This window comes from Megascapheus bottae, chromosome 24 (assembly GCF_031878675.1).
Source record: "Megascapheus bottae isolate mThoBot1 chromosome 24, mThoBot2.hap1, whole genome shotgun sequence".
Taxonomy (NCBI): Eukaryota; Metazoa; Chordata; class Mammalia; order Rodentia; family Geomyidae; genus Megascapheus; species Megascapheus bottae.
This window is the reverse complement of record NC_143532.1, coordinates 611,267-634,891: the sequence shown is the minus strand read 5'-3', so window position 1 is coordinate 634,891 and position 23,625 is coordinate 611,267. Positions and strand designations below refer to the sequence as shown.

Sequence of the window (23,625 nt, the reverse complement as noted above, 5' to 3'; positions counted from 1 at the left end):
GATGAATGACAGAGGAGATGGCACAGAGGGAGGGCACTGTGAGAGACCGGAGACCCCTGGGTGGGGATGTGGGCAGACACACTCCCTGGGCCCCACACTGGGCATTCCTGGCTCAGGGAGATGATCTGCTGGACAGGGGAAGACTGGTGTGCACTGTGAGGAGACCACCTGCTGTCATGGGCTTACCCAAGCCCGCCTGGCACCCGTGACTGAGGCGCGGGGGGCTGAGGTCCGCGTGGGCCGGCCTGGCCCAGCTCCAGAAGCTCCAGCTGCCAGGGGTGGCCCCAGCCCATCCCAGTGAGGGGTTTGATTGTTCCTGGGTAGTTTTTGGTTTTTTCTTTTGTCAGTCGTGGGGCTTGAACTCAGGCCTTAAGCCCTGTCCCTGAGCGCTTCACTCAAGGCTAGTACTCTACCACTTGGAGCTGCAGCGTCCAGGTTTCTGGTGGTTAACTGGAGATAAGAGTCTCACAGACTTTCCTGCCCTGCCTTTCCTGGACAAGGGACCTGCAGCCACAGGGAGGAAGAGTGGATGTGGAGGCTCCCTCCCTCCCTGCTGGCCTGGGAGATGAGGCGGCAGGAGGGTGGGGGCACAAGCCTGGGCACAGAGCAGGTGTAGGGTGTCTGTGTACCTAAGGTAGGGAAGGAGTGAGCAGAGCCCACCTTCCTGCCCAGGCTGGTCCCCTCCCCCGCCTGCTGCTCTGCATCCCTGGAGCCACACTGCCCCCTGCCGCTCCTGGCTGGTGTGGCAGGAGCCACTGGGCAAGTGTGCCCCGTCAGATCCAAGGCTGGCTTACTGTGGGTGGCAGGCGGAGGGGTGGGGTGCTACCTCAGCGGCGTGTTCTGGCTGGGCTCACTAGGACACACGTGGGCTGGGCTGGGGTCCAGCAGGAGCCTCCATTCCTACAGGGTCATGTCAGGGCCTCCAGGCAGGACAAACCCACCACCAGCTGCTTGGGACTCTGGGACAGCCTGAGGATCCCTCCCCCAGACCTCGTAGAACCATCCCAGGCTCTGGGCCAGCTGGCTCAGCGTCCCCACACCCCTCGGCCCCCGAGAGGCCGTCAGCACCTCACCAGGACCCTATCTTCCCTGTTCTCGGCACTTACTGCCCCTGTTGTCTGCTTTGTGGCAGGGAGGATTGAGCCCACAGCTTCTGCCACGCTAGGCATGCACTCTCCCACTGCTCTAGTGCTTCCAAGCACACACACACACGCACGCACGCACACACGCACACGCATGCACACACATGCACACACGCACGCACACAGGCACGCACTCTCCCACTGCTCTAATGCTTCCAAGCACACACACACACACACACACACACACGCACACGCACGCACACACACACGCACCTTTATTTTTAAAGGCTAGGCTAGCGCTCTATCATTTTGAGCCGCTGAGCCACCTCCAGTGTTCTGGTGGTAACTGAGCCACCTCCAGTGTTCTGGTGGTAACTGGAGACAAGAGGCACTCATTTTCCTCCCAAGATGGCTGTGACCTGGGATCCTCAGATCCCAGCATCCTGAGTAGCACAAGCCGCTAGGGCCTGGGTTCCAGACCCTTTTTATACTTCCTTTTGGTCTAAGTTGGGCTGGCCAGCCTTGAACTCGTGATTCACCTGCCTTGGCCCCCCCAAGTTGCACATGGAATAGTTACAGGCATTCCAGCCCCAATCCTGGGGCTTGAACTCAGCCTGGGCGCTGTCCCTGAGCTCTTCAGCTCAAGGCTCCCACCCTACCCTTGAAAGGCCCAGCCCCACTTCCCGTTTTCCTGACGTTCGTTGGAGTTAAGAGTCTCAGGTCCTTTTGTGCCTGGGCTGGCTTTGAACCTCAATCCTCAGAACTCAGCCTCCTGAGTAGCCAGGATGACAGGTGTGAGCCACTGCGCCCGGCCAGTGCCAATAATTTTTAAATAGACTTAACAAATGACTTCCTTTGCCTGTGTTTGTGGACTGTCTTGGGTTTCCAGACAACTGGACCCCCCTCCAATTCTGACCAGCTCCACTCAACCTCCTGCACTGCAGCTCCAAGGCCACCAGGGGGCAGGCGGTGTTGGATACCAGACGCTCCATCCACAGCTCCCAGCCCACATTCTCTGTCCCCAGGAAGCCCTTCTGCAGGATCATTGGTCACCATGAGTGCTGAGGCTTCCCTCCGCCCGGGTGTTACGTTCCCACACCTTGCATGGACCTGAGCACGGGGTGTCCCTGGACCTCTCCAGGGCCATGCTGTCCAGCAAGCCTTTGCTTTGTAAGATTGCTTCGTAAGATTGACCAAACGCCGGCCCCCATGACTGCATGCATGCAGTGCATAAGTGGTGTGCATGCAATGGGAACACGAACTCCCAGGGGTCTGTGCCGTCCACGCTCCTCTAAATCAGGTGACCTCAGTACTCTGCCAAAAGCTGTCACCAGCCTTTATCTGATCAAGGAGAAAGTTAAAAACTCCTCAACAGCTATGAACAATGGCTGGACCCAGCACACACACCCCTCTCCCCTCAGCCAAGGTGGCTCACTGCTCTGCCAGGCAACCCAAGGGACCCAGACCCAGGGCTCGGGACCTGCTCCTCCATCCCTCAGACTCCCAGCAGGGCCCTCCCTCCCTGCTCCTCCATCCCCCAGACCCCCAGCAGGGCCCTCCCTCCCTGCCCCTCCATCCCCCAGGCCCCCCGCGGGGCCCTCCCTCCCTGCCCCTCCATCCCCCAGGCCCCCCGCGGGGCTCTCCCTCCCTGCCCCAATGTGACTGACACCCATGTCAGAGGGACCCTGGACACACCTCCTGGCCTCCCCCTCTCGCCTGCCCAGCCCTGAGTGTGGTGATGCTAGTCTGTTCACACTGCCCGGTGTGGGAGTCAGAAGTCAGAGATGGACACTTGCCATGTGGACGGACGGCTGGTGTCCCCATGTCTGTGGAAAAGAAAACTTCTGAAGGTGACCGTGCACTGCCCGGGTGGATCCGCTGCACAGGCCCCATGCCGGCGCCCCACATTCCCTTCCTGCGTCTGCGTCCAGCTGGAGGAAGCGGCCTTGGGAAGAACGCGCTGCCAGGGGCTCACTTCCCTGAGTCCAGCCCCTGGACTGGGAGACCGCTCCAAGGAAGGGCTTGGCCTGCTTCTGTCCCGTGGGTCTAAGGGAAGTCTAAGGGAGGTGGGAGGGGAGAGAGGACCCCAAGCATCTTTGTGGGTAGATCAGGGAGGGCGTTGCTTATCCTGAGTCTGGTTTTTTTGTTGTTGTTTTTCATTTTCTTTGAGGCAGAAACCCTCCGAGAGCCTTACCCTAATTCCCTGGGTCTGTACCTCAGGGGCCGGAGTCTCCCAGGGGCAGGGCTCCCCACCAGCCACGCCTGAGAGCACCTTGTCTCCCTCCTGCCTGTGTGTGGGAGGGAAGATGTCCTGCCGACAAGCAGGCTGGCCTTCCTTCTCGCAGGCCAGGCACAGATGGTGCCTGCGCTTGCCCATCCGGCCATCTGACAGGAGCGCAGAGAGCCCCACACAGGGGAGGGGCCGCGAGGAGCCCTGGCCCACACTCTCCACTCAGAGAGCCCGTCTTTGGGGCCCGAGTACCACAGCACAGTGTTGAGGGGACATACGCCCGCGGATCCGGAGGGCAGCAGACACAGAGCGTAGCTGCCATGCCCAGCAGGGGTCTTCTGAGGGGGGGGGTGGGGGGCTTCCACGTTGGGCAGCACTGGGGTGGGGTTTCAGAGGAGGAGTAGATCTGTGGGTAACAGTGGGATGACAGTACTGCAAATCAAAGGAAAGGCCCCGGGAAGGGTGAACGAGGGGTCATTTGGAGAGACTGATGGGCAGGACAGCTGCATTACTAAGGCTGAAGGATGGCTGAGGGACAGAGCCTGGAGCCAGCATGGCAGGGACACCACCTGAGACCCAGGAGGCCTGGCTGGGCAGGATTTCTGTAGCCAGAGATCTGGGAGCTTTGGACCCCTCTGGCCGGGCAAACCTTCCATTCTTTTGTCCTCCATGGTCGTCTGGTAGCCAGGACCTGGGTCCTCAAGAATGGCACAGTAAGGGAACCAGGCCTGTCCACTGCAGAGAAGAGGGCGCTTGGCCCTCCTCACTCCACCCACCTCTCCCTGGAGCCTCAGATCCCCGCTGAGCACGGTCCCTCCAGGACACAGGGGAGGGGCCTGGCCGAGCCCTGCCCCTCCAGGACACTGAGGGGGGGCCTGGCCGAGCCCTGCCCCTCCAGGACACAGTGGAGGGGGCCTGGCCGAGCCCTGCCCCTCCAGGACACTGAGGGGGGGCCTGGCCGAGCCCTGCCCCTCCAGGACACAGTGGAGGGGGCCTGGCCGAGCCCTGTCCCTCCAGGACACTGAGGGGGGGCCTGGCCGAGCCCTGTCCCTCCAGGACACTGAGGGGGGGCCTGGCCGAGCCCTGTCCCTCCAGGACACGTGCTGTCACTTAGACCCCAGTACGGGCTCGTCCCGCCGCTAGCGTGCTGTCACTCAGCCTCGGCCCCGCCCCTCCGCACACGTGCCGTCACCCGGGCCCCAATCACCGCTCCGCCCGGCCGCTGGCGAGCTGTCACTCATCCTCGGCCCCGCCCTGCTCCGCCCCTCCGCACACGTGCTGTCACTCAGCCCCCAGTACCGGATCTGTCCGGTCGCTAGTGTGCTGTCACTCAGCCTCGGCCCCGCCCCCGCCCCGCCCCGCCCCTCCGCACACGTGCCGTCACCCGGGCCCCAATCCCCGCTCCGCCCGGCCGCTGGCGAGCTGTCACTCAGCCTCGGCCCCGCCCGCCCCGCCCCTCCTCACACGTGCCGTCACTCAGACCCCAGTACGGGCTCTGTCCCGTCGCTAGTGTGCGGTCACTCAGCCTCGGCCCCGCCCCGCCCCGCCCCTCCTCACACGTGCCGTCACTCAGACCCCAGTACGGGCTCTGTCCCGTCGCTAGTGTGCGGTCACTCAGCCTCGGCCCCGCCCCGCCCCGCCCCGCCCCGCCCCTCCGCACACGTGCCGTCACCCGGGCCCCAATCCCCGCTCCGCCCGGTCGCTGGCGAGCTGTCGCTCAGCCGCGGCCCCGCCCCGCCCCGCCCCTCCGCACACGTGCCGTCACCCGGGCCCCAATCCCCGCTCCGCCCGGCCGCTGGCGAGCTGTCACTCAGCCTCGGCCCCGCCCCTGCCCCGCCCGCCCCGCCCCTCCGCACACGTGCAGCCCCGGGCCGGCCGCCCGCGCACTTGCGCTGTCAGTCAGTCAGCTCCGCGGGGCCCGCCGGCCTCCACGCCCGCCGCGCCCGCCGCTCCCGCCGCCCGCCGCCGGGATGGAAGCCCCTCTGCTCCTCGCCCTCGGGCTGCTCACCCAGGTAAGGCGCCCCGACGCCCCGGCCTCGCACACCACCTGCCGGCGGGGCGCCCCGCCCCACGCCGCGTCCACACCGCCGCCCGAGCCCCGCGGCAGCTGTGGGGCCCTGGCACCCAGGCCTCTGCAGGGCCAAGATGGGGAGGCAGGGCTCCCACCGAGTCCCGCCCCGGGGCTCCCAGGAAGGCCCGCCGCTGAGCCCCAGACTGCAGGCGGCTGGGGCTGGGCCGGAGGGCGGAGGGGCCCCCCAGGGACGGAGGGGCCCCCAGGGACGGAGGGGCGGCTGGGCCCAGGCCAGGGTGGTGTGCCATCCCGTCCCTGTGTGCCCTGGGGGGCAGTGGGGTGCCCCTCGGGCGGTCAGGCCGTCCTGGAGCTGTCAGTTCCTTCCCAGCCCTCACCCAGCATTTTCCTGGTCCCCTTGAATTCCCACAGATCTCCTGCAGCTCCGGCTGGTGGACTCAGGTTTCAGTCCTGGCAGCTGACCAGGCATTGGCCAGTCAGACCCTAGAGCAGCTGCCCCTGCTCCACCCCTGGCCTGGGGCCCTCATCCCCTCCCCATGTGGGACAGTGGTGCCACACAGTCAGGATGCCCAGCGCCCCACACCCAGCCGGGATTCGAAGTGACCTCGCCAGGCGAGCGGCACTCCTCCTCAGCACCCTGAGGCCGAGTGCTTGCCGGACATTCCCGGACAGCCCACGCTGGCTGTGGGGTGTCTGCAGGGGGCCCTGCTGTGGAGTGTGTGGACCAGATCGGACTCTTCTTCCCCCTCCGGGCAGGCAGCTGGATGCCTAGGGGTCAGACTGGGGCGGCAACCACCAGAGGTGCCTGGCCGCCAGAGCTAGCAGTGTGGCTCCCATGAGCCTTGGTGTGGAGTGTCTCATGGACCCACCAGAATGCGCATATCAGTACCCTTCCCATCTTCCTTCAGTCATCTCGAGGACTGCCCATTCTTGTCCTGCTCTATAGGTCCTGAGGTGGCCCTCTGGCCATTCCTTCCTGCACCTTCCTGGGCTCTCGAGTGGGCCGTCCGCCCTGGTGGGTGGAGGGGGGCTCTGCATGGACTCTCCCCTTGGCCCTTTGCCCTGCCTGAGGCCCCTTGAATCTCCAAGTAGCATCAGTGAATTAGACAGCCCTATGTCTGCCTGCCCCTGCTTGCTGGTCTTACACCCAGCTCCCAGCCCCACGGGAGGCAGGCTGGGGAATGGGCGAATGGGAATTCCCTGTGTCTGAGAGGCCACATGGCCTCTGAAGGAGAGGGGGGGCCTTGGCAGCACCTCCTGGTGCTCGGTGGGTGAGGTCCATCCAGCCAGGGAGAAGCCTCCCCGCAGCAGGCCTCCATCCTGTGAGCCTGTAACAATGACCAAGACAGAGGCGCCTGTGGCTCTGGGCACAGGAGAGCCGTGCTGTCTGGGGACAGGGCGGGACAGATGGGTGGGAACAGCTGCCTGTCCACCCCCTGATCTCCCCTCCTCTGACGGCGGCAGCAACTGGAAAGGGTGGTGCTGAGGGGAATGTGGGGCCCACCCTGGGCCCAGCCAACAGCTGGACCATTCCAGGCATTCTGGCCATCCAGGAACGAGTGGCTCTGAGTTCCAGCCTGGGGGAGGGGCTCCGGCCTGCAGAACTGGCAGTGAGTCAGGGCAGGGGGCCCTCCCCAAGCAGATCCCACCCCCCGGGGGCTCTCGCTGGGCACAGGCCCAGAACCTAGGATGGCTCTAGGATCTCGGTGGGGATCGCCGAGTCTTCCCCACACCCACACTGTGTGGTTAGGCTCGGCTGTGCCTGGGGAAGGAGTGCTCCTCAGCTCTTTGTCCGGCACGCCTCCCCCACTCTCCAGCACAGCTGTGGCTCTCACCATGTTACCTGTGGCTCCACTGGGTCCCAGCAGCGGACTATAGGACCCCAGCAGGCCTCCTGCTCTGCCCACTGTGCAGAGGGAAGGGCATCTGGCGCCCCCAGATGGGATCCCTGGTCTCTGAGCCCTGCTGGCTGTACCGGCAGGGGCTGTGGATTCCCTGGGGAAGGTCAGGAGTGTTCCCACTCAGCGTGTAGACAAAGGGCCTCCTTGCCCGGTGCTCTTGGTGCAGGACAGGAGCTCTGACTCCTGTAGTTCCTCAGCGTTGGGTGTCATGGTCGGCAGATCTCAGGAGTGAGGGTCTAGAATGGGGGTCCTGAGTGTCTCAGGCTTCCAGACTCTGCTTAGTCAGGGTAGGATCAGGACTCACCGAGCCGGGGCACTGAGGACTGGACAAAACCTTCCGCCCAATGCTCCGTCCTTGTCCTGGGTCCTGGGCATGACGTTTCTAGGAGCCATCTGTGTCCCTGTGGCATTGTCCCAGGCACCAGATGTCCGAGCTGCCTGGTGAGGCTGCAGGCCTTCCCCCCAGCGTGCCACACTTTCTGGGAAGGGTGTGGGGCAGGAGAACGATGGGTCAGCTGGACAAATGCCCCCACAGCCGGAAGCTGGCTGGGGCCTGCCTGCCAGGCACCCACCCACACCCACTGTGGCCTCAAATCCAGGCCAGGGGCCCTGCCGAGGCTCTGAGGTTCCACTGACCCCATGAACCTGGGCTGTGGACAGGCTGTGGACACAAGATTCCCAGGCTCTGCCTTCACCACACCCAGCTGGTGCCAAGGCTGTGGGTGTGCAGCTGCAGCAGCTGGCAGGGGGGTGTGGGCTGTGCTGGCTCGGGGCATCTGGACAGAGTAGAAGCATTGCGCTGGCAGGGCTGTGCCCTGTCTCCTTTAGCCACATTCCACCATACAGCCAGGAAGCTCCGCTCCTCGCCTGCTCCATCAGGTCTGGCCTGAGACGACTAAAATGTGGGGATTCTACAGAGCACCATTTCCCTCCTGTGAGCTGTGGTTAGGATTCAGGCCTGTGTGGTTTTGGGCAGACATTCAGCCTCTGGGTCTCATTCTCAGAACTAACTCTAGCCCCCAGAGCTCTGGGACCCGGTGGTGGAGGAAGAGGAGGGTGTGTACCAGGGACCCGCTCTCTGCTGCCCAGGACTTGAAAAGCAGCTCCTGGGGTCCCTGAGGTTGTGCCCAACGCCCCCGGAGGGCAGGCAGGTTTGTGTTGGCAGGAGACTGCCTGCCCTGGAAGTGTTGGTGCTTGGCAGTGTTGACAGCTGCCATCTGTGAGGACAGGCCTGTCGGGCTAGGCTCTGAGCCCTCTCCTGGGCCACCCCAGGCCTCCCTCTGTGGAAAGGGTCTGCTTCTGTCTGGTCTCCAGGGATGTCACCACTCACGGGGGAGGTAGGCGGGGGTCTTGCCCAGGCCCAGCATCGCAGAGGCAGCTGCTTCAGTTTGACCGCCCACCTGGTCTCAAGCGTCCCCTCCTGGCTCCCGGGAGCTTTTGGAATGGAGGCCTCAGGCCTGGTTGGCAGAGGGGACATTTGGATGCTCAGCTGGTTAAGTGTGGATGGTGAAAGACTGGGTGCAGACGCCTGGGTGCAGAGGATACTGGGGTCTCGTCTCCCAGAGCAGGCATTGCTCTGATCAGCCTTGAACCACCCGTAAAATTGCAAGCTTTGAGGAGGCCGAGAGGCCACACGCCGTCTCCTACCTTCTAGCCCACGGTCTTGCCTTGGACAGCTGGACTTGTGGAGGGGCCTCCAGCCCGGGCCACTGTGCCCTCTGCCCACAGGCTTGCTGTGAGGGCTGCACTTCACTGGGTTGGGTTCCCTGCCCCGCCCCGCCCAGGCAGCCTTCTACTTTCTTGGGGTCCTGAGCATCCCGGGCAGGCGTATCTCTGGCACCTCAGGGATGTCAGGGGGGACCCAGAATCCTCACATCCCCTCCCTCAGCCAGTCAATAAACACTCCCAAGAGCTTGGGGACCCTGTGGCTGTAGTCAGATTCTGGGGCTCCTAGGCAAGGGAGGAGGATGCAGGCGTGGGCTTTGAGGGTACATACCCTAGAGGTGGAGCCACACAACCCCCCCAATCTGTGTGCCTTGTGCATGCGCCCGGGACCTGCCGCCCTGCTGTGGGCCTTCCCAATGTGCGGCCCCCACGCTGTGTACCTGTCTTTGTTGCAGAGCCTCAGTCTGTCCGCAGGGGTCCCCTCGCTGCAGCCCAGCACCCTGTACCCCTGGCGCCATGCATCAGGCCTGGGTCGCGTGCGGAGAGCCTGGGTCATCCCACCCATCAGCGTGTCTGAGAACCACAAGCGCCTTCCCTACCCCTTGGTGCAGGTGAGGACGGAGGGCGGAGGGTGGAGGGCAGAGGGCAGAGGGCAGAGGGCAGGGTGGAGTAGAGGAAGGCCAGGTTGTCCTGGTGGGTTCTGAGCACCCCCTACAAGTTGTGGAGGGAGCAAGGCCTGGGGGCAGAGCTGCCCGCCTGGGGGTCTAGATGTCTCCTCTGGAGGAAGACAGAACCTGCCTACCTCGTGCTGTGTGTGACGTGCAGGAGCTCGGCCACCCCTGCCCAGCAGCAGACACCACAGCCCCAGACTCCAGGCTGGCGCCCCGTGTGGCGTCCGGTCTGTCCCTCACAGGGCCCCATGGGCCTGCGCTGAGGCCCTCAGCTTTCTGCACACTCCGTCCATATCCTGGGCCCAGGTGCAGGGGAGGGGGGGTGCTGGGCTGAGACCTGATGGAGGATGGGGATGGATGGGGTCGCCCTGGGGCTCAGCACCTTACCTCCATTCTGAGGGGTGAGGGTAGGGGGGACAGGGGAAGGGAGGCACCACCCAGCCTCCTTCCCTCCTTGCAGATCAAGTCAGACAAGCAGCAGCCAGGCAGTGTCATCTACAGCATCCAGGGGCCTGGCGTGGACGAGGAGCCCCGCGGCCTCTTCTCCATAGACAAGTTCACGGGAAAGGTGTTCCTCAATGCCATGCTGGACCGGGAGACCACGGATCGCTTCCGGGTGGGCCCCCCTGCCCCCAGAAGTGGGGGGAGAGCCCGCCACCTGCCTAGGGTCCAGCCCCTGCAGGGCTCCAGGCCACAGGAGCTCCGTCTTGTCGGGGCGCTGTCCCTGAGCTCTTCCACCCAAGGTTCGCACGCTGCCACTTGAGCCACAGCACCATTTCCTTTTCCTGGTGATTAATTAGAGATAAGACTCTCACACTTTTCAGCCTGGACTGGTTTGGAACCAGGATCCTCAGACCTCAGCCTCCTGAGTAGGGTTACAGGCAGAGCCGCTACACCAGCTTCAGTGGAGATTTTTTTCTCCCTAGGATAGTAGGGATCAAACCTAGGCCTGAGGCAGGCTAATTACACAGTCAGACTCTTGAACCATACCATCGGCCCTTTGTGGTTTGTTTTTAAGAAAAGGTCTCAGTAACGTTGCCTGTGCTGGCCTCTGACTCAAAATCTTCCTGCTCCTGCCTCCCAGAGTAGTTCTGGGGACTACAGGCATTGCATGATCTCATGCTGCTCATTAAATGCTCTTGTTGTTTTAGGCAGCGCTGGGGTTTGAATTGAGGATTTCGCACTGCTGGGCAGGCCTCACTGCCATTTGGGACATGCCTCCAGCCTGTCATCAGAGCATTCTTGACTTGAAAGAAAAGGAAGTGTGGTGGCACTCTCCGAGAATCTTAGCATTGTGGAGGCCAGGGCAGGGAGAGCTGCTGTTGGAGGCTACACAAAGACCAGATAATATAAATAACTTCATCTGCTGCAATAACATAAAATGTAATGGGTACCAGAAAACTACATTCCCTCAGCGAAGCCACAGCCATCTAGGGTAAGGGAAGGAGAGGCTGAGAGCCCAGGTGCAGCCCCATCCATCCTCCAGGAGAGGCCAGGCTCCCCGGAGAGCCCCCCTCTTGAGGCACCTGTGCTCCTTTGGACTTTGCTGCTCTCAGCTGAAGCCAGTCTGCTTCTTCTGCCCCTTCTGCCTAGCACCAAGTGCTATGGTGAGCCTTGTCCTTCTGTTCCCATAGCTGAGGGCCTTTGCCCTGGACCTGGGTGGGTCCACTCTGGAGGACCCCACAGACCTGGAGATTGTGGTGGTGGATCAGAATGACAACCGGCCGGCTTTCCTGCAGGAGGTGTTCCTAGGCCGAGTGCTGGAGGGGGCGGCCCCAGGTGAGGCCCTGTCCTGAGGAGGGGGCGGCTGAGGGGAGGCCCCACCCAAGGGCAGGGCTTCAGGAGCTCAGCAGTCCGATTCCTTTGTGCAAGAATTTCTGGCTGGGGCGGGGAGTTTGGCCTAGTGGTTAAAGTGCTTGCCTAGCATGCACAAATACCAGGGTTCGATTCCTTGGTACCACATACATAGAAAAAAGCCGGAAGTGGTGCTGAGGCTCAAGTGGTAGAGCTCTAGCCTTGAGAAAGTCCAAGGACAGTGCTCAGGCCCTGAGCTCAAGCCCAGGACTGGCAAAAAAAAAAAAAAAAAAAGAATTTCTGGCTGGGCTATAGCCTAGTGGAGAGGCACTTGTCCAGCATGGGTGATTCAGGCCTGGCCCTGCTGATCCCCCTTCACCAAGGTGTCTATCTAGGCAGGGCAGAAAGCCCAGTCCTTCCTCCCTCTCCACATCCCATGGTGTGTTAAACCCAGATCTCAGAATTCAGAGACTGTCACAGCTTGCCTTGTTTTTTTAACCCCATTCTGGTGTGTCTATTTTTTTATTTCTTTTTTTTTATTGTTGGGCTAATTTATAGAGGGGTTACAGATACATTTGTCAGGTAGTAGGTGCATTATTTCTCACACATTGGTAACACTTCTCATGTTTTTGTCCCCATTTCCCTCCCCTCACCCCTGGAGGGTCTAGTTTCATCCTTTTTTCATTCTTCAAGATTCAAAACAGCAGGGGGGCTCATATCACCAGAGTCTTAGCCTACCTAGCAAGATGCACTAAGGCCCTGAGTTCAGACCCCAATCTAGGAGGGGGAGGGGAGGTAAAGGCAGCGTTCCTTTTGGCTGTGTGTGTGCATGTGGGTACCAGTCCTGGGACTTGAACCACAGGCACCTGGTACCGACAGGAAAATCTAGCCAGCTTCTGTAGGACATGGAAACCTGCAGAATGTGCTGATATCATGCCACAGGTCACCAGGCCATTAGCTCTGTGTACACAGATGCTGAACCTTTCAGGGCTGGACTGGGGATTGATGCTCACGCGCTGTGGGCATTACATGGCATCAGAGATAAGTAAGTCAGACCCTTGAGGTCAAGGACCTTTGCTGTGACACCTCAGTCACACCCACCGCTCCATCACACCCCATTCCTCTGCAGATGGGGCCTTGGTGGGGCCTTGGAGGGCATGCGTGTGCCAAATCTGCTGGACCCTGGTGCACCTGGGCTCCCTTGGCTGGCCGAGCACCTGGTGGAGGGCAGCTGACAGCTCTTCACCTCTTGAAAGCCCATGTGATGTCCCTGTGAGGTTGACCTTGCACAAAGCAGACAGTCAGCAGGACTGGCAAGAGGTGTGCTGAATGGGGCCAGGCTGGAGCAGACAGCAGCAAGTCACCTGTCCCCTCCGTGGTCACCGCCTGTGAGACCCGGGCCTGGGCCTGGATGAGCCCTCCCCCACAGTGCCCCGAGGGCTTCAGCACACCCCACCCTCTACCGCAGGCACCTTTGTGACCCGGGCGGAGGCCACAGACGCCGACGACCCAGAGACGGACAACGCAGCCCTGCGGTTTTCCATCCTACAGCAGGGCAGCGCAGAGCTCTTCAGCATCCACGAGCAGACGGGCGAGATCCGCACTGTGCAAGTGGGGCTGGACCGGGAGGTGAGAACGCCACTGTGCCCCCTACCACCTGCTCGCCCACCCCTCCACCCATTCCCCCGCCTCTGCAGCCCGCCTCCTGTGGCCTCTCCCCCCGACTCCCTCGGCCTCTGCACCTGGGGCCTGGGACTCACCCCCACAGGTCAGAACAACCGCCCTACGTGCTTCCAAACAGCTTCATCCCTGGCCTCAGGTAGATCTGTGGCTGCTGCGCAGGCAGGATGAAGGCCTCGTGTCTGTCCTATTGTCACTGCTGTGCTGTGAGAGACCCCCACCCCCAGCCCATTTCCTCAGGAATACCAGGGCCCACCTCCCCCTTCACCTGCTTCCCTGCTCTTGCTCTCACTCCCGTCCTTCCCCTTGCCGGGGCCACTTCCCGCATGGCCAGAGCTCCGTGCTGGCTGACGATGCCTGGGAAGCCTCCCAGCACGGGCTCCGCCTGCCATCTCTGTCCTTGCTACTAAACAAGTTCTGTAGGGCAGGGCCCAGGCTGACTGCTTGTCCATCCACGGGCTGGGGGAGAGGCTGGGGTACCCAAGTCACCAAACTCCTGTGCTTGGGAAGGACTGGTCTCCTGACTCCATACCACCTCCCTGCCAGGTGGTCGCTGTGTACAACCTGACCCTGCAGGTGGCAGACATGTCTGGAGAAGGCCTCACGGCCACGGCCTCAGCCATCATCTCCCTGGACGACGTCAATGACAATGCCCCGGAGTTCACCAGGGACGAGGTACCCCCTCCTCAGCCTTTCCCCTAAAGGGAAGCATCCTGGGGGTCTCCAGGAGCACGCAGAGTGCACACAGCCCAAGACTCAGGGGACAGACAGACAAACCAGGAGATGCCCAGTAGCAGGCAGCAGAGTCAGGGAGGAAGGAGTGGGAGAGGTGGGAAAGAGCCCGGGCCCCCGGGCCCTGAGAAGCCCCCCCATGGCCCCCACCCCTGGATAACTGCGGTGGGGCTCCCCCAGTTCTTCATGGAGGCCACCGAGGCTGTCAGCGGAATGGATGTGGGACGGCTCCAGGTGGAAGACAGGGACCTGCCTGGCTCTCCCAACTGGAGGGCCAGGTTCACCATCCTGGAAGGTGACCCTGACCGGCAGTTCACAATCCGCACGGACCCCAAGACCAATGAGGGTGTGTTGTCTGTGGCAAAGGTGAGCAGATCCTGGTCCTCATGCTGCTCGGGGCTCCTCCCTGCAGGATGGTGACCTCTGCCCTCCTGTGCCCTTGGGCCTCATTCTGCGCACCCCTGGGTGAGGGGGGGGAAGGTGGGGTGCTGGGCAGAAGCCCAGAGCAGAGGTACATGGGATTTTGTGATCAGCGTCCACCGGGGAAGCACCCAGCCTCTCGGAAGGCTGGGGCAGGAGGAGAACAAATGTGTGACCAGCGTGAGCTACAGAGCCAGGTCCTCCTTCAGAAAGAACAGTAAAGAGCACAGCTGCACCCCTGGCAGTCTCAGCTGCGCTTCAGAACAAGTTCAGAGGAACACACACACACACACACACACGCAAATATACGTGTGGAGATAGAGATGGAGAGACGTGTGGATACTTCTGGCTGGTGGAGTGGCCGTGATACACTTCCAAACACTCAGGAGGCCTAGAATGGGAGCATTATGGTTTGAGGCCAGCCCAGACAAAAAGTCAGGGAGAGCCGGGCAGCGGGGGCTCATGTCTGCAACCCTAACTACTCAGGAGGCTGAGACCTGAGGATCACAGAAACCAGTCTGGGCACGGGATGTTTACCTCCAATTAACCACCAGAAAAATGGAAGCAGCACGATGGCCCCAAGTGTTAGAGCACGAGCCTGAGCAAACAGCACAGGGACAGTGCTCAAGCCCTGAGTTCAAGCCCCAAGACTGGGGGAAGAAAAGTAGGGCAACCTCAGCTCAAATAAGTTGAGTGTGAAAGTTCAGCACTGCTGTCTCCCAGGCACATAGAAGAGGCTCTGGGACATGGCTCACGTGGAGTGACTGCTGGGCAAGCATAAGGCCTTGAGTTTGAATTCCTGTACAGAGAGAGAGGGAGGGAGAGAAAGAGAATGGGGAGAAAGGTTAATTGCAAGAAATGGGCTCATGCAATTTTGGACTAAGCTGGAAGCCCACTCTTGAGGTAGACTCCCCTGCACGCGGCTCTGGAAGCCCACCATCTGAGGTGAGCCTCCGCGCCAAGTGACATCACCGTCACACCAGAGGTGAGCGTGACTGCAGGACACCGTGGCTCTGGAAGCACACCTGACAGACTCATTTTGGAAATGGGTATTTATTTTGTTAACTTCACGTTGTTGGGCCTTTTACTCCAGTGGTTTATTGTATCAAGGTCAAGCAGGCGCTGAAGGAGCCAGGATCTGGGGGTCATGTCTCTACCCTGGCTACTCAGGAGACGTGAGACCCGAGAATCACGATTCAAAGCCAGCTTGGGCAGACAAACCCATGAGCCTCTTGTCTAATTAACCAGTGAAAAGCTGGAACTGGTGTGCATCAGGTGGTAGAGCCTTGAGTGAAAAAGCCCCATGTGTCAGCTTCCTAGAGCTGCCACAAAACAAGGAAAGGCAGGAGGAAAAGTAAGCCCTCGTGACAGAACGGGGGTGGGTGGGGACCTGGGATCTGAGCTCTGAGCCGGTGGCCTGCTCTGCCCTCCTCCCCTCACAGCCCCTGGACTACGAGAGCTGCGAGCGTTACGAGCTCACAGTGTCTGTGCAGAATGAGGCCCCACTGCAGGCCGCTGTCCCCCGGGCCCAGCGGGGCCAGGCCAGGGTCAGTGTGTGGGTTCAGGATGCGAACGAGGCCCCAGTGTTCCTGGAGAACCCACTTCGGACCAGCCTGGCTGAGGGGGCCCCACCAGGAACCTTCGTGACCACCTTTTCTGCCCAAGACCCCGACACACAACAGCTGCAGAGAGTCAGGTGGGGCTCCCTGGATCCTGGGGTGAGGCGGAGGGCAGTCACGACACCTATGTGCCCCTAGCCTCTGAGGGTAAAGGGAAGCCATTTGTCTGCATCCCCAGGACCTCAGAGCCTTCAGTCACAAGAACTGTGAGGTTGAGGCCGAGGGAACAGGAATTTGGCCTATTTAGAGTGCTCGTCGAGCATGCATGAAGACCCGGGTTCGATTCCTTGGTAGCACATACACAGAAAAAGCCGGAAGTGGTGCTGTGGCTCAAGTGGTAGAGCTCTAGCCTAGACAAAGCCCAAGGGCAGTGCCCAGGCCCCACGTTTAAGCCCCAGGACTGGTAAAAAAAAAAAAAAAGTGAGGCTGGGCCCCAGGAGGACACAGTTGGCCAGCATGTGTTCTGGTGACCTCTGAGTGCAGACGTGTGAGTCTGGTGGGCTGCTGCTTCTGCAGGGAGGCCATAGGGCCTCGCCTTCCCCACCAGCCCTGAGCCCAGCCCCGGCACCCATGTCTGGCTCTGTGACGTCCTGCCCAGGCCCAGCGCCGGGCGGAGTGGAATCCAGGCCGTCCTTCTATTGCTGCAAGAGCCGCACCCACGCATGTGCAGTGTGACATGGTGCACACAGAATGGATGGTACACGCATGTAGTGTGTGTACTGGGATGTCTCCGTGTGACCCCATTTCTAAGTCTGGGGGGGGCTCAAGTTCCTCCTCTCCGCTCCCCACCCACAGCTACTCCAAGGACTATGACCCCGAGGACTGGCTGCACGTGGATGGAACCACGGGCCGCATCCAGACCCGGCGTGTGCTCAGCCCGGCCTCGCCCTTCCTCAAGGATGGCTGGTACAGGGCCATTATCCTGGCTGTGGACGATGGTGAGTGAGAAGCTGCGCAGGCTCCTGGGCTCTGATCTTGAGGCGCCCTCGCTGGACTTCTCTGTCCCCGCCCCGGCCCCCCTCTGAGTGTGGGCTGGTGGGCAGGGGGCCAAGGCCAGGTCCTGACTGGGGCCCACAGCGCCTCCTCTGCCTGCAGTTCTGCCCCCCCGCACCGCCACAGGAACGCTGTCCATCGAGATCTTGGAGGTCAACGACCACGCGCCGGCGCTGGCCTTCCTGCTCGCCAGCAGCCTGTGCAGTGAGCCAGACCGGGGCCCCGGCCTGCTGCTGGGGGCCTCGGACGAGGACCTGCCCCCGCACGGAGCCCCCTTCCACTTCCAGCTGAGCCCCGGGGTCCCCGAGCTAGGCCGGAACTGGAGCCTCAGCCAGATCAATGGTGCGCCCACCCTCGGCTCCGGGCCGGGCGGGGGTCATCCCGAGCGGGGGGGGGGGGGGGGGGAGGTAGGGGCGGCCCCTCACCCTGCGGCACCGTCCTCCCCAGCCAGCCACGCGCGCCTGCGGCCCCTGCACCCGGTCCCCGAGGGCCAGTACCGCCTCCGCCTGCTGCTCCGGGACTCGGGGCAGCCGCCGCAGCAGCGGGAGCAGCCGCTGAACGTGACCGCGTGCCGCTGCGGACCCGACGGCACCTGCCTGCCCGGAGCCTCCGCCCTGCGGGTGGGGGGCACGGGCGTCAGCCTGGAAGCCCTGCTGGTGGTGCTGGCCTGCGCCTTCCTGACGCTGAGTGAGTGCCGGCCCCGGCCCCGCCTCCTCCTCCTCCCCCCGGCCCCGCCCCGGCCCCCGCCCACGCCCCGGCCCCCGCCCACGCCCCGGCCCCCGCCCCGGCCCCAGCCCCGCCCCGCCCCGCCCCCGCCTCGACCCCTCCTCCTGAGGCTCCCGCACCCCCATCTGTCTCCAGTGCTGGCTCTGCTGGCTGTGCTCCGCGCCCGGTGCCACCGGCCAGCCCAGAACAAGGGCCTGCTGCCTGCGCCCCAGGACGACCTCCGGGACAACATCCTCCACTACGACGAGCAGGGGGGAGGAGAGGAGGACCAGGTGCGGGGCGGGGCGCGGGTGGGCGCGGAGGGCTGCGCGAAGGGCAGGCCTGGGGCCCCTTGCGGGGCAGGGGCGCTCCAGCCAGACGCGGCTGTCCCCGCAGGACGCCTACGACCTCAGCCAGCTGCGCCACCCAACCGAGCTGGCCACGCGGGGCCTGGCCCCGGGAAGGGCGCCCCTCCGCCGCCGGGACGCCCCGCTCAGCCACGCGCGCCCCGCTCACCGCGCCCTGCCTCACAGCCCTGCGGACATGGCCAGCTTCATCAGTGGGGTGAGCACCCTGGGGAGCGCGCTCTGGGGAGGGCGCTCTGGGGAGTGGGCGCTCTGGGGAGGGCGCTCTGGGGAGTGGGCGCTCTGGGGAGGGTGCTCTGGGGTGTGGGCGCTCTGGGATGAGGGCGCTCTGGGGAGTGGGCGCTCTGGGATGAGGGTGCTCTGGGGAGTGGGCGCTCTGGGGTGTGGGCGCTCTGGGGAGTGGGCGCTCTGGGATGAGGGCGCTCTGGGGTGTGGGCGCTCTGGGATGAGGGCGCTCTGGGATGAGGGCGCTCTGGGGTGTGGGCGCTCTGGGATGAGGGCGCTCTGGGATGAGGGCGCTCTGGGATGAGGGCGCTCTGGGGTGTGGGCGCTCTGGGGAGTGGGCGCTCTGGGGAGTGGGCGCTCTGGGATGAGGGCGCTCTGGGGTGTGGGCGCTCTGGGATGAGGGCGCTCTGGGATGAGGGCGCTCTGGGATGAGGGCGCTCTGGGGTGTGGGCGCTCTGGGGTGTGGGCGCTCTGGGGAGTGGGCGCTCTGGGATGAGGGCGCTCTGGGGTGTGGGCGCTCTGGGATGAGGGCGCTCTGGGATGAGGGCGCTCTGGGGTGTGGGCGCTCTGGGGAGTGGGCGCTCTGGGATGAGGGCGCTCTGGGGTGTGGGCGCTCTGGGATGAGGGCGCTCTGGGATGAGGGCGCTCTGGGGTGTGGGCGCTCTGGGGTGTGGGCGCTCTGGGGAGTGGGCGCTCTGGGATGAGGGCGCTCTGGGGTGTGGGCGCTCTGGGATGAGGGCGCTCTGGGGTGTGGGCGCTCTGGGGTGTGGGCGCTCTGGGGTGTGGGCGCTCTGGGGAGTGGGCGCTCTGGGATGAGGGTGCTCTGGGATGAGGGCGCTCTGGGGTGTGGGCGCTCTGGGGTGTGGGCGCTCTGGGGAGTGGGCGCTCTGGGATGAGGGCGCTCTGGGGAGTGGGCGCTCTGGGATGAGGGCGCTCTGGGATGAGGGTGCTCTGGGATGAGGGCGCTCTGGGGTGTGGGCGCTCTGGGATAGGGCGCTCTGGGGAGTGGGCGCTCTGGGATGAGGGCGCTCTGGGATGAGGGCGCTCTGGGGAGTGGGCGCTCTGGGATGAGGGCGCTCTGGGGAGTGGGCGCTCTGGGATGAGGGTGCTCTGGGATGAGGGCGCTCTGGGGTGTGGGCGCTCTGGGGTGTGGGCGCTCTGGGGAGTGGGCGCTCTGGGATGAGGGCGCTCTGGGGTGTGGGCGCTCTGGGGTGTGGGCGCTCTGGGGAGTGGGCGCTCTGGGATGAGGGCGCTCTGGGGTGTGGGCGCTCTGGGATGAGGGCGCTCTGGGATGAGGGCGCTCTGGGGTGTGGGCGCTCTGGGGAGTGGGCGCTCTGGGATGAGGGCGCTCTGGGGTGTGGGCGCTCTGGGATGAGGGCGCTCTGGGATGAGGGCGCTCTGGGGTGTGGGCGCTCTGGGGTGTGGGCGCTCTGGGGAGTGGGCGCTCTGGGATGAGGGCGCTCTGGGGTGTGGGCGCTCTGGGATGAGGGCGCTCTGGGGTGTGGGCGCTCTGGGGTGTGGGCGCTCTGGGGAGTGGGCGCTCTGGGATGAGGGCGCTCTGGGGTGTGGGCGCTCTGGGATGAGGGCGCTCTGGGGAGTGGGCGCTCTGGGATGAGGGCGCTCTGGGATGAGGGCGCTCTGGGGAGTGGGCGCTCTGGGATGAGGGTGCTCTGGGATGAGGGCGCTCTGGGGTGTGGGCGCTCTGGGGTGTGGGCGCTCTGGGGAGTGGGCGCTCTGGGATGAGGGCGCTCTGGGGTGTGGGCGCTCTGGGATGAGGGCGCTCTGGGATGAGGGCGCTCTGGGGTGTGGGCGCTCTGGGGTGTGGGCGCTCTGGGGAGTGGGCGCTCTGGGATGAGGGCGCTCTGGGGTGTGGGCGCTCTGGGGTGTGGGCGCTCTGGGATGAGGGTGCTCTGGGGTGTGGGCGTTCTGGGATGAGGGCGCTCTGGGGTGTGGGCGCTCTGGGGTGTGGGCGCTCTGGGGAGTGGGCGCTCTGGGATGAGGGCGCTCTGGGGTGTGGGCGCTCTGGGATGAGGGCGCTCTGGGATGAGGGCGCTCTGGGGTGTGGGCGCTCTGGGGTGTGGGCGCTCTGGGGAGTGGGCGCTCTGGGATGAGGGCGCTCTGGGGTGTGGGCGCTCTGGGATGAGGGCGCTCTGGGATGAGGGCGCTCTGGGGTGTGGGCGCTCTGGGGTGTGGGCGCTCTGGGGAGTGGGCGCTCTGGGATGAGGGCGCTCTGGGGTGTGGGCGCTCTGGGGTGTGGGCGCTCTGGGATGAGGGCGCTCTGGGGTGTGGGCGTTCTGGGATGAGGGCGCTCTGGGGTGTGGGCGCTCTGGGATGAGGGCGCTCTGGGGTGTGGGCGCTCTGGGGTGTGGGCGCTCTGGGATGAGGGCGCTCTGGGGTGTGGGCGCTCTGGGATGAGGGTGCTCTGGGATGAGGGCGCTCTGGGGTGTGGGCGCTCTGGGATGAGGGCGCTCTGGGATGAGGGTGCTCTGGGGTGTGGGCGCTCTGGGGTGTGGGCGCTCTGGGATGAGGGCGCTCTGGGATGAGGGCGCTCTGGGGTGTGGGCGTTCTGGGATGAGGGCGCTCTGGGGTGTGGGCGCTCTGGGATGAGGGCGCTCTGGGGTGTGGGCGCTCTGGGGTGTGGGCGCTCTGGGATGAGGGCGCTCTGGGGTGTGGGCGCTCTGGGATGAGGGTGCTCTGGGATGAGGGTGCTCTGGGGTGTGGGCGCTCTGGGGTGTGGGCGCTCTGGGATGAGGGCGCTCTGGGGAGTGGGCGCTCTGGGATGAGGGCGCTCTGGGATGAGGGTGCTCTGGGGTGTGGGCGCTCTGGGATGAGGGCGCTCTGGGATGAGGGCGCTCTGGGGTGTGGGCGCTCTGGGATGAGGGCGCTCTGGGATGAGGGCGCTCTGGGGTGTGGGCGCTCTGGGGTGTGGGCGCTCTGGGATGAGGGCGCTCTGGGATGAGGGCGCTCTGGGGTGTGGGCGTTCTGGGATGAGGGCGCTCTGGGGTGTGGGCGCTCTGGGATGAGGGCGCTCTGGGGTGTGGGCGCTCTGGGGTGTGGGCGTTCTGGGATGAGGGCGCTCTGGGGTGTGGGCGCTCTGGGATGAGGGTGCTCTGGGGTGTGGGCGCTCTGGGGTGTGGGCGTTCTGGGGTGTGGGCGCTCTGGGATGAGGGCGCTCTGGGGTGTGGGCGCTCTGGGATGAGGGTGCTCTGGGATGAGGGTGCTCTGGGGTGTGGGCGCTCTGGGGTGTGGGCGCTCTGGGGAGTGGGCGCTCTGGGGAGTGGGCGCTCTGGGATGAGGGCGCTCTGGGATGAGGGTGCTCTGGGGTGTGGGCGCTCTGGGGTGTGGGCGCTCTGGGATGAGGGCGCTCTGGGGAGTGGGCGCTCTGGGATGAGGGCGCTCTGGGATGAGGGTGCTCTGGGGTGTGGGCGCTCTGGGGTGTGGGCGCTCTGGGGTGTGGGCGCTCTGGGATGAGGGCGCTCTGGGGTGTGGGCGCTCTGGGATGAGGGTGCTCTGGGATGAGGGTGCTCTGGGGTGTGGGCGCTCTGGGGTGTGGGCGCTCTGGGATGAGGGCGCTCTGGGGAGTGGGCGCTCTGGGATGAGGGCGCTCTGGGATGAGGGTGCTCTGGGGTGTGGGCGCTCTGGGGTGTGGGCGCTCTGGGATGAGGGCGCTCTGGGGTGTGGGCGCTCTGGGATGAGGGTGCTCTGGGGTGTGGGCGTTCTGGGATGAGGGCACTCTGGGATGAGGGCGCTCTGGGGAGTGGGCGCTCTGGGATGAGGGCGCTCTGGGATGAGGGCGCTCTGGGATGAGGGCGCTCTGGGATGAGGATGCTCTGCGGAGTGGGCGCTCTGGGGTGTGGGTGCTCTGGGGTGTGGGCGCTCTGAGGAGTGGGTGCAGCCCTAAGCCTTTCTCACATGGCTGCCAGCCACCAAGCAGGCCCTAGGGAACAGAAGCAGTTCTAGCACTGAGTAGCGGGTAGTGGGGAACCCAGTGGGGAGGGCTCCTCCCCTCCTGCCCATTCTACTGGGGAAGAAAATCTGCTGCTGCTGTCGCCTCCCCCCCCTTCCTTTCCTTGTGCTGGAGCCCGGCAGACGGTGGGTGTCCAGACCGTGGTTGGATCCAAGCCCTGCTTTCCCCAGGGCCTGGAGGCTGCAGACAGCGACCCCAGCGTGCCCCCCTATGACACGGCCTTAATCTACGACTATGAGGGTGGTGGCTCCGTGGCCGGAACACTGAGCTCCATCCTGTCCAGCACGGGCGACGAGGATCAGGACTACAACTACCTCCTGGACTGGGGCCCCCGCTTTGCCAGGCTGGCGGACATGTATGGGCACCCGTAAGGCCAGCCTCGGAAGCTAAGTATGCCACCCGGATGTGCCTGCCCAGAGAAAGGGCTCCTGCAAGACAGCTGATACCCCGTCCTGGCCTGGGGACAGAGATGGACCTCGGCGGGTCTACTGCTCGGGCCTCTGGGCCCTAGTCCCCCAGGGAGGACCGAGTGAGTGGACAGCCAGCGAGGTCCCCTCCACGGGCACTAGGCATCATCACCAGTGGCTGCTCCTCTCCTCTGTACGAGTTGGACCCTCAAGGGTGAGAATTAAAAACTCGGTGGTCAATTTTGTGGACTGTACCCCGTGCCTCACCTTCGCCCCGCGGCCAAGCAGAGCTCAGGCGGTGCTGTAAGACAGAAAGACTAAGTGCCCTTTACCTGGCACAGCTCTCCTCCCTGGGAAGGCCCTGAGGCCTCCAGGGCCAGAGCCCCATTGCCCCCGTGACCAGTGCCTTCTGGGGGTGATGGGTCTGCCCTTTCCTGGGCTGTCTTGGTGTGGTTGCTGGGACACCAGGTGAGCGTGGTGGTGTGTGAGAGGGTGAGTGGTGCAGGCAGCGAGCGGGACCTGGAGCAGTGAGGGTGGCTGGGTAGCCTGGGCGACCCTGACGATCCCCCGCTGAGGCTCTCAGGTGGCAGGAGGCGGCGGGCCGGGAGGAAGGCCCACCTGGCTCAAAGGCCCGGCCCCCTGCAGGAGAAAAGGCGGTGATGCAGTCTGAGTGCCAGGGTGGCAGGGGCCTGGGTAAAGCCCAAGGCGTGGCCTGAGGGAAACTGACCTGGAAAGTTTCTGTCCAGCTGTGCTGGGCAGAGTGGAATCCAAGCCCCACCAGGCCACGGTGCTGCGTGGCCTCTCCCAGCCTGGAATCCTAGGACACAAGGGACCAAGTGGTTTCGTAGAAGGCCTGGGACTCTCCACCACGCCACCGCCTGTCCATTCGGAGACACCATCTTCATCCCAGACCTCTGGGAGGCCAGGTGGCTCCAAGTCTAGTGGGCGTCTTCATGACAGGGCCCATAGCAGTGGCATGCATCTGCCCCGTGAGTTTGCTTTGCTGCCCTCTCCTTTTACAATGCTTCTGAGCAAGGGCCCGCGCTCCATCCCTACCAAGTCCACTCAGTGCAGCCAGCACTGTGGAGAGGGAACTCTCATCCTAAACTGAGCTGGCCTACAAGCTGGGTGGGCCCTGAC

The 23,625-nt window shown here is 64.1% G+C and overlaps 1 protein-coding gene across 3 annotated transcripts; it reads left to right on the top strand.

Annotated features, from left to right (window-relative positions):
- Nucleotides 1-5,096: 5,096 nt before the first annotated feature.
- Nucleotides 5,097-22,728, top strand: Cdh15 (cadherin 15). Of its 3 annotated transcripts, XM_090357117.1 has the most exons (14): nt 5,097-5,324; nt 9,363-9,518; nt 10,039-10,194; nt 11,213-11,357; nt 12,841-13,001; nt 13,599-13,727; nt 13,965-14,150; nt 15,647-15,900; nt 16,619-16,761; nt 16,919-17,158; nt 17,264-17,503; nt 17,678-17,814; nt 17,918-18,085; nt 22,249-22,728. In XM_090357117.1, the coding sequence occupies exons 1-14, from the start codon at nt 5,283-5,285 to the stop codon at nt 22,447-22,449; spliced, it is 2,358 nt and encodes a 785-aa protein (XP_090213243.1). In that variant the 5' UTR covers nt 5,097-5,282; the 3' UTR covers nt 22,450-22,728. The 3 variants fall into 3 exon arrangements, with proteins under 3 accessions (XP_090213243.1, XP_090213241.1, XP_090213240.1); XM_090357115.1 differs by lacking the exon at nt 5,097-5,324 and having other exon boundaries at nt 9,074-9,518; nt 16,943-17,158; XM_090357114.1 differs by lacking the exon at nt 5,097-5,324 and having other exon boundaries at nt 9,074-9,518.
- The last annotated feature ends 897 nt before the right edge of the window (nt 22,729-23,625 follow it).